At 37.3% G+C, this 9,882-nt stretch overlaps 1 protein-coding gene across 1 annotated transcript in view; it reads left to right on the forward strand.

Annotated features, from left to right (window-relative positions):
• PANK3 (pantothenate kinase 3) overlaps positions 1 to 9,035 on the forward strand; it is a 24,636-nt gene extending 15,601 nt beyond the window's left edge. The window contains exons 4-7 of the mRNA XM_003781961.3: positions 862 to 1,038; positions 3,882 to 4,005; positions 6,617 to 6,742; positions 8,207 to 9,035. Coding sequence (XP_003782009.1) covers positions 862 to 1,038; positions 3,882 to 4,005; positions 6,617 to 6,742; positions 8,207 to 8,257 — 478 coding nt within the window. The 3' untranslated portion in view covers positions 8,258 to 9,035. The remainder of the gene's footprint in view (positions 1 to 861; positions 1,039 to 3,881; positions 4,006 to 6,616; positions 6,743 to 8,206) is intronic.
• The last annotated feature ends 847 nt before the right edge of the window (positions 9,036 to 9,882 follow it).

The following is a 9,882-nucleotide window of genomic DNA, read 5'->3' on the forward strand; positions in this document are numbered from 1 at the left end:
ATTCGAACCCACCAGCTCAGGTGTACGTGGCTGGCGCCTTAGCCCCTCGAGCCACAGGCGTCAAGCCAACATTTATCCCTTTTAACACACACTCATACGTGTGTGTATGTATATATACATATTTTTTTCCCCAGACAGAGTCTCTGTTGCCCCAGGTTTGAGTGCTGTGGCATCATGGCATCATCATAGTACACAGCAACCTCAAACTCCTGGGCTCAAATGATCCTCTTGCCTTAGCCTCTCTAGTAGCTGAGACTACAGGCACCTATCCCAGTGCCCAGCTAGTTTTTCTATTTTTAGTAGAGACAGGGGTCTCTTGGTCAGGTTGGTCTCAAATCCCTAAGCAGTCCACCTGACTCAATCTCCCAAAGTCCTGGTATTACAGGCACCTATCCCAGTAGCCTGCTAATTTTTCTATTTTTAGTAGAGATGGATTTCTTACTTTTGCTCAGGTTGGTCTCAAATCCCTGAGTTCAACCAGTCCACCTGCCTCAGCCTCCCAAAGTGCTGGGATTACAGGCATGAGCCACCACACCTGGCTACAAATATATTTTTAGCAATTACAAAGTATTAAGGTATTAGGGGAAGACTTTGGAAGATATTTTGAAAGTTCTTCCTGTCCTCATGTTTCCTTCAAGTGATTTCCACCACCACCACCCCTTTGGTATATTCTTTGATCTAACAAGTTTGATTTTACCAAACAGTTTTTCTTGCCTTTGTTCATTATGTGATTATTTTAGTACTTAGCAGTAGTAGTTGTTTTTTGTATGTGTTTATTAAATAAATGATAGTCTGCCTTTTTACTTTGGAGAAAGAATAGCTGTGTAAATGCAACTTAGAAAGTTTGTTTCTTTTCTTCAGCCTTGGAGGAGGTACCTTTCTGGGTTTGTGCAGTTTATTGACTGGCTGTGAAAGCTTTGAAGAGGCTCTTGAAATGGCATCCAAGGGTGACAGCACCCAAGCTGACAAGCTGGTCCGTGATATTTATGGAGGTGATTATGAAAGATTTGGTCTGCCAGGTTGGGCTGTAGCATCTAGGTAAGTTTAACATTTATTTTATAGAATTTCTGTAAAAAAAGATTACGGGCTTTGTGGTGGGCGCCTGTAGTCCCAGCAACTTGGGAGGCTGAGGCAAGAGAATCACTTAAGCCCAAAAGTTTGAGGTTGCTCTGAGCTGTGACGCCATAGTACTCTACCAAGGGTGAAATAGTGAGAATCTGTCTCAAAAAAAATAAAATAAAATAAAACAAAGGCGTATTTCCTTTATATTTTTGGAATGCAGAAGACATTGACTTACTATGAAGCCATAAAAGACTGATAAATTCAACTGTGTAACAATCCAACAGGAAAGTAGAACATAATCACTCATGGAAACAAAATATGCAAGGTTCTTAACCCCACTGTTAGTAAGACAAGTGCATATTTAAAGTACACTAAGATGCCACTTCTCCATCAGATTAGCAAAAATAAAAAATTTGACTGCATACTACATGTAAAACTGTAAACAAGCTTTTTCATCTACTGCTGGTTAGGGCAAAAAATAGTTATTACTCCTCTGGAAGGCACTACTGCAAACATACATTCGCAATCCTACATTAAGAAATTACATCCTATAGATAAGACTATACATTTACAAAATAAGCATGTAACAACAATCTCCATAATTCTAGGATATACCTCTATTTTAGAGTACATACAGTATCCTACATCATGGTATGTTATCTTTTGTATAGCAAAAGAGGAAGAGAATAGGGATGTATGTATTTGCATAGGGAAACACTGATTTAAGATTTCTTTATCATATACTGACTTTTCATTATCCTATTGATGCATCAGTACTACACTTGTGCATATATCAAGGCATAATAGCATGTTTTAATGTCTAGAAGAGCTGCTTTCCCCATTTGTGTAATTTTCTATATGAACATTATAATTTCTCTAGTATAAAAATTTTTTTTATTTTTAAAGACAAGAGTCTCACTTTATCGCCCTCAGTAGAGTGCCATGGTGTCACAGCTCACAGCAACCTACAACTCCTGGGCTTAGGTGATTCTCTTGCCTCAGCCTCCCAAGCAGCTGGGACTACAGGGGCCCGCCACAATGCCTGGCTATTTTGTTGTTGTTGTTGTTGTTGTTGTTGCAGTTCAGCCGGGGCGAGTTTGAACCCGCCACCCTCGGTATATGGGGTCGGCACCCCACTCACTGAGCCACAGGCACCGCCCCCTTTCATACATTTTAAAAGGCTTCTTCATATATGTCTATACATTGCTTGTTAAATTATTCCTAAGACTTTCTGTGTTTTTTGTTGTATTGTGTATCAGTGTTAGTCTTCCATTTTATTTTCTACCTGGTTGTGACTTGAACATCCCAAGTTCTTTGTTAAGGTGAAGGTGCCCAGTAGTCTTCGATAGTAGACTTTGCCTGGCTCCTCAGTCTTGCTTCTTCCTCACTCTGACATTTGATGTGACTTGTGACTTCATGAGTATTTTCAGTTCTCATTTCTGTGTGCCTTTAACCCTTAGTCGTCTCTGCCAAAAATTGGGCTTCTCTTTTTCTCTGGTCTTTTTACTATAAAAATACTTTTCCTCATACCTTAACTTTTCCTCTCTTACGACAGGGGTGATATAAGATCTTTTTCCTTTATGTTCCTAAAGTTGGCGTTTGGTTTGGATTTTGTTAGTTTTGTCCTGTTATAGTTAAATGTACTTCTTGCTTTCATTCACCCTGTAACTAGGCTTGCATTGTTTATTCTGACAGCCTCTAGCAACATGTGTACATCAAGCATTTGAAATGTGATTGGTGCCACATGTTGAAATCATGGTATTTGTATATACTGGTTCAAATGTTGCTCAGACTAGATGCAGTGGCATAATCGTAGCTGTAATTTTGAATTCCTGGATTTGGGCCATCCTCCTGCCTCAGCCTCGAGGCGGTGCATGCCTCTACACCTGGCTAATTTTTTTTTAATTTATTTTGTTTTGTTTTATAATACTTAGATTTTTACTTGTTTTTTTATTTTGAGACAGAGCCTCACTTTGTCACCCTGGCTAGAGTGTCATGACATCATAGCTCACAGCAATCTCAAACTCTTGGGCTCAAGCAAATACTCTTTCCTCAGCCTCCCAAGTATCTGGGACTACAGGTGTCTGCTATAACGCTCAGCTAGTTTTAGACCAGCTCTTGTTCAGACTCGTCTCAAACTCCTGAGAGTCCAAGCAGTCCACCCTCCTCGGCCTTCCAGAATGCTAGGATTACAGGCATGAGCCATCATGCCCATCCCTATTTATTAAGGGACAAAATCTCACTCTGTCACCCTGGATAGAGTACAGTGAGTGGCAATATCTTAGCTCACTACAACCTCAAACTCCTGACTTCAAACACTCCTCTTGCGTCATCCTCGAATGTAGGTGGGACTATCGGTGTGTACCACAAGGCTGGTCTCATTTTTCTATTTTTAGTAGAGGTAGGATTTGGTAGAGGTGAACTCCAACAATCCTCCTGCCTTGACCTCCCAGAGTGCTAAGATTACAGGTGTGAGCAACTGTGTCAGGCTTAATTGGATACCTTTTTGGAACTTAATTTTAACCATAATTCTTTAAAAGGTACTAGTGTATCTTTGTCTCAATTTTTGTTAATTTGTTTTGATCTTATCTCTGTTTTTACTCTTTTGATGCTAATTTTATAAAAAATATCTAGGTCAGGGTGGCACCTGTGGCTTAAAGTAGTAGGGCACTGGCTCCATATGCCGGAGGTGGCAGGTTCAAACCCAGTGCTGGCCAAAAACTACAAAAAGAAAAAAAAAATCTAGGTCATAGGTCTGCTAACATATAAAATGTGGCTTGTTACCAGCATATTTGACTTTATTTTTCATTTCTCTGCAGTTTTGGGAATATGATTTATAAAGAGAAGCGAGAATCTGTTAGTAAAGAAGATCTGGCAAGAGCTACTTTAGTTACTATCACCAATAACATTGGTTCTGTGGCACGAATGTGTGCTGTTAATGAGGTAAAAAAAAAACAAAACAACTTTAATTATATGAAAATGTGAATTTGGAGTTTTTGCCCTGCTAGAGGACTTCTTTTTCTTTAACGTGGCCTCTAAGATTGAGATCTAGTCCAAAAGTAGCAGATAATACAAACTGAATAGGATATAAAGATATTTAGCATTTAAAGTTATACAGAAACCTTTCCAGAATCATATAACCTAAATTTCTTGAGGCTGTAAAAGAAAGTATTTTCTAAGCATAAAACATTTTAAGGTAACTAATGAAAGCATTTTTACTATTAATATTGTGTTTGATTAGTGAAATACTTGAAAGTTTTCTTACTGCCCTCGGCTTCTTTACAGTGCTGCCTTGTTGCATATGGATCAAGCAGCATTGTACAGGGCTATGAAGGCATTGAGACTTGTTCTTCATGTGGTATTTGAGTGTTTGTATATTGCTTGCTGCAAGAAAAGTGTGAAAAGCATATACTGTTAGATTGGCCACCCAGTTGGGATATAATTCCACCTTCATTTACTAGACATTTGCCCATTTAATTTTTATAAAACTTTAAAAACTATATGAATTGAGAAGTTTGCTTTTTTGAAGGAACCCTTCATTTGTCCATTCACTCATTATTTGAGCAAATATTTATAGAATACCACGTGCCATGTATTGTTCTAGACATTTGGGGTATCTAAGCCCAGGAACAAAGATTCCTGACAAGTCAATTGTTTAGTATGTATTAGGTGACAAAGGCTGTATTTTTTAAAAAGAAAATTAAACAGGATAAAGAAGATTGCGAGTAGGACACAGAGTGGCAGCAGGTACTATGGGACCTTTGTTCTTAGCCCTGTATGTTCACTGCCCAATTGACTTAACGGTGATTAAGGTGATGGTTTACGTTGACAAACTCAGTGAACAAAGATTTTTTACTCGAAAGTTAACATAGCACTGTAATAATAGAAGTAAATTTTCTGGAGATTAAAACACTGATTATCATGGAGGCACCTGAAAAACAAAATTAGTCTGTGTGGAATGTTAGCAGAGAGAAATGACTTGATGAATCAGTGTGGGGACAGAGACTGCTAGAATGCAAGGGATTGATTATGTGTGTCGGTACCTCAGTCAGTGTTACTCTACAAAAAAAATAGAGCCCAGTTGTTTGTCAGTGTTGAATATGCATTTCAGTATACTGGCATGTTTACTGCTTATTTTACCCTAAACACATTTTTTAAATAGTTGGATTCATGGCTTGGCGCCTGTAGCACAGTGGTTATGGTGCCAGCCATATGCACCGAGGTTGGCGGGTTCGAACCCGGCCTGGGCCAGCTAAACAACAATGATAACTGCAACAAAAAAAATAGCCAGGTGTTGTGGTGGGTATTTGTGGTCCCAGCTACTTGGGAGGCTGAGGCAAGAGAGTTACTTAAGCCCAAGAGTTTGCAGTTGCTGTGAGCTGTGATGCCATAGCACTCAACTGAGGGCAACATAGTGAGACTGTCTCAAAAAATAAATAAATATAATACTTGGTTTCATTCCTTTAATCTCATCAGTGATACCGCTTCACATTGCTTTCTTAGATGAATATTGGCTTTTTCTTTTTTTTTTTTTTTTTTTTTTTGATGACTCTCGCCCTGGCTAGAGTACCATGGCATCATCACACCAACCTCAGACTCTGGGCTCAAGCTATCCTCATGCCTTAGCTTCTTGAGTAGCTAGGTGCCCTCCATAATACCAGGCTAATTTTTCTATTTTTAGTGGAGACAAGATCTCACTTTTGCTCAGGGTATTCTTGAACTTCTAAGCTCAAGCAATCTGCCCCTCTTGGCCTCTCTAAGTGCTAGGATTGTAGGTGTAAGCCACCATGTGTGGCCTATTTATTGGCCATTTTCTTTTCTTTTCTTTTTTTTTTTTTTTAGAGACAGTCTCACTTTGTTGCCCTCGGAAGAGTGCTGTGGCATCACAGCTTATAGGAACCTCCAGCTCTTGGGCTTGGGCTTGGGCTTGGGCTTGGGCTTGGGCTTGAGCTATTCTCTTGCCTCAGCCTCCTGAGTAGCTGGGACTACAGGTACCCACCACAACACCCAGCTATTTTTTTGTTGTTGCACTTTGGCCAGGGCAGGGTTCAAACCTACCACGCTTGGTATATGGGGCTGGCGCCTGTACTGAGCCACAGGCACCGCCCTTATTGGCCATTTTCTAAAGCAAATCTCACCTATAATCTTTCCTAGGGTCTTTACAGAATCTTTTTTTTAATAGACTTTATTTTGTGGAAGGGTTTTGGATTCACAGTAAAAATTGAGTGGAAAGTACAGAGAGTTCCCATCTTATTCCTTACACACGCACACACACACTCCCTCTACCCCCACGCAAATGTTGGCATCCCACAACAGAGTGTGTTAAAACCCATGAACTATAGTCTACATTAGGGTCTGCTCTTAGAGTTGTACTTTCTGTGTGTCCAGAAAGTACTAACTTTTAAATATTCAGGATAGTGGAGCTATGAGCCAGTAATGCTAATAAAAGGTAGTTATTTACATTTTTAAATGAATATATTTGTAAATGTTTTATATTGTTAAATTTATTCAATAATTCCTTTTATAAACTGTTTTCTTTGTTCTTTTCTTTTAGAAAATAAACAGAGTTGTCTTTGTTGGAAATTTTTTACGTGTTAATACTCTTTCAATGAAACTTCTGGCGTATGCACTGGATTATTGGTCAAAAGGTCAACTGAAAGCATTGTTTCTAGAACATGAGGTACAGAAAAATATTTCATCAATTTTTTTAATACTGTTCTCATGTAAAAATTTCATATACTGCTTCTTTGTATTTATAATTGTGAAACTACAAATTATTGATTTCTTCACTTCAGTTTCAGTAAAGGGAGTTACCATAAACTAGTAGGCACCCCATTCAAATTAGAATTTCACAGTTTTTCTGACCAAGGGAACAATATGAGATATGTTGAATTCCTCAGATGCCTGCGGTACATGTATATTTAGTGGGTATTTTGTTTCATTTTTAATTGTTTCTTTTCTTTGTCCCCCGTCACCACCCTGAAGTTGCAGACATTAAATGTGAACAATACGAAACTTTTTTGGCAATGAAAATATGATTTGGCAATGAAAATTCTCCTTAATCCTACCACCACTACCCCAAACCCTACCACCAGAAGTGGCCACTGTTAGCATTTGAAATTTTCTTTCTTTTTTTGAGACAAAGTCTCATTTTGTCACCCTTAGTACAGTACTATGACATCATAGCTCACAGCAACCTCCAACTGTTGGGCTCAAGCAATTCTCCTGTCTCAGCCTCCCGAGTAGTTGGGACTACAGGTGCTGCTACAGGGCCTGCTTATTTTTTTAGAGATGGAATCTTGAACTTGCTCAGGCTGGTCTCAAACCAGTGAGCTCAGACAATTCACTTGCCTTCACCTCCCAGAGTGTTAGGATTACAGGAATGAGCCACAGCATCCAGCCAGCATTTAAAATTTTTTTTAAAGATTTTTTTCTTGTTCATTTACTACATCCCGTTAAAGTCTGATTGGAGCAATTATTGGTCAACATAATGTTTTGGATTAAGCACATTTAACTTAAATTGTTTTGTTTATAATAACAGTCAGGTGATTATATTATTATAAATTAATAACATTAAAAAATATTTGTTGTCTTAAAGGCTTCCTTCTTCCATTATCACTGCACCATTCTTACATCAGAATGGTGTGCTCTGCAGCTCCGCAGGGTAGCATGCGGTTAGAGTGTTGGGTTAGAGCAGCAGAAAGTTTGTTGAGTGAAAGGAAAGGAGTGAAGAATTACTTTTATAGTCCTGGTAGCTTTGGTATCTAAAAGCAACACGTTAAAAATATATCTTTTAAAGTTTTGTATATATACATAGGTCACAATGAAAGTTTTGAGACAAGCAGTATTATGGTCCGTTATTTCACTTCCAGGAAACATGGTCAATAGCGTCCTTTCTTATTGACCCATATAAGTTTCAGTTTGCTAGGCTTATTGGTGTTGCTGGGAGGATACTACCATTTCTCATTTTTTGTGTACCTCAAAATTTTTGTAATGACCCACATATAGAAAGAGTTGAATACAGTAGTTTCCAAATAAAAGTTATTCAACAAATAGATTATACAGAAATGTGTTCTTAAGTGGTTAATATTGCATGCTAATTTAAAAGCTACATTATATTAACAATTGCTTTAAAATTACACAGGGATACTTTGGAGCAGTTGGTGCACTTCTTGGGCTGCCAAATTTCAGCTAAAGCATCAGGTCTCTCTGTTAATAAATGTCATCCAAGAGGAGCTGAAACCAGAGGCATTATTATCACATTGTTTGTCACTGGGAACCAAAGGATAAAAGAGTATCATAAGCTGCTGAATATTGCCATATTAAGAGAGAACTCGGTAACATGAAGTATTTTTATTTGAAATGTTTTCCCTGTTGTATATAGCCAGTGTTGAATTCTTAAACGCAATACAGCCTCTCATTACTGAGCTTCCTCTCCAAAAGATTTTCTTTTTATTTGATGTAGCCATGTTGTAGTATTGTATGCCTAAACATAAATTGTCTCAGAAATGTTTAGCTTATGAAGATAATTGATTCTGAATATTTCTCACAAGTCTTATGTGTTTTGGTTACTTATGAGCAGAGGATATCATACCCTGTATTCAAAAATTATTGAAATGGCAATCAAAGATGATTACTTTTATGTGATTTTAGAAATATGAAGACAATATTATTAATTATTGTAGTTTTTTTAAACATACCCTTCTGCCAAAAAGCACGTTTATATGATCTTTTCCCAGAAGTGTAACTTTTCTCAAATGCCATAGTTGAACTGAAATACTGTATTACCTTTAAGCCTGAATTTTAAAATGAACCCTGGAAAATGCGCATATTTGGTGACATTGGATTTCCTATATTTTATGAGTTAATACATGTTTAGAATGTTTACTGTTTTTAAATTGGAGTTATAATTACTTACTTGGGGGTTAATCTGATGAAGTTCTCCATCTGTTCTGATGGAATGTGGTTTGAGTGAACTCTTGAGTGTTCTGTATTCTTTACCACATTTATCTTAGGTCCAAACTTAGTTGTTTCTTTTTAGTAGATCTGAACCATCAAAGCTAAACATCTTATTCTATTATTAATAACAGCAACAAAATCACATTTATTCTAAATGAATGTTAACAGAAATCTAAAAGAATTTGAAAACTTAATGGGAATCTGAGGCAATATTACCGAGTTGTGAAGGGGTCAATGTTTCATACATTCTGGTGATAAAAGAATTATAATTCCAAAATTGTACATCCTTTTGCCTTGGAATTATTCTCTATTTTCATTTTGTATAATGTTAAAAATATTCAGGTTTTTATGTTGGCAGTAACACTGGAAGTCTAGTAGTTCAATGAAGTTCAAGTCTGTAGCTTATGGCTTAATAGGTGAAAAGACTTGAGGGGGATTCATCTCTCTAAATTACTAATAAATTTGGGTATACTTTGAAAAGCTTAAAAGTGTTTATATTATATGAAGGAAATATTACTGTGTGTTTTACAAACTATGATTTGGCTCAGTAGAGAGCAGTTCTCAGTAGACTGTCAAGAGATACTTGAAAAAGGTATTTCTCTTCAAATTTTGTGCTCAAATATTTAAAATACTGTTTTGTTTACCTAAAGACCATAAATAATAAGTAATGAATGAGTACTGAGGGGAAGCATGTAAAGCTAATTTTTTAGAATTTAGACTTTTTGGGAGGGAGAGGGATTCGAGGGTTCACTCCTGTGGTTCATCTTGCAAGGGTACAAGTGAATCTTTCTATGAGTAGAATATGAATGTTTTGACATAGTAACTAAGAAAGTTACATGAAGGCTATGTTAACCAGTTTGA

Source organism: Otolemur garnettii, unplaced genomic scaffold, assembly GCF_000181295.1.
Source record: "Otolemur garnettii isolate 467f Iridium unplaced genomic scaffold, OtoGar3 scaffold00003, whole genome shotgun sequence".
Lineage (NCBI taxonomy): Eukaryota > Metazoa > Chordata > Mammalia > Primates > Galagidae > Otolemur > Otolemur garnettii.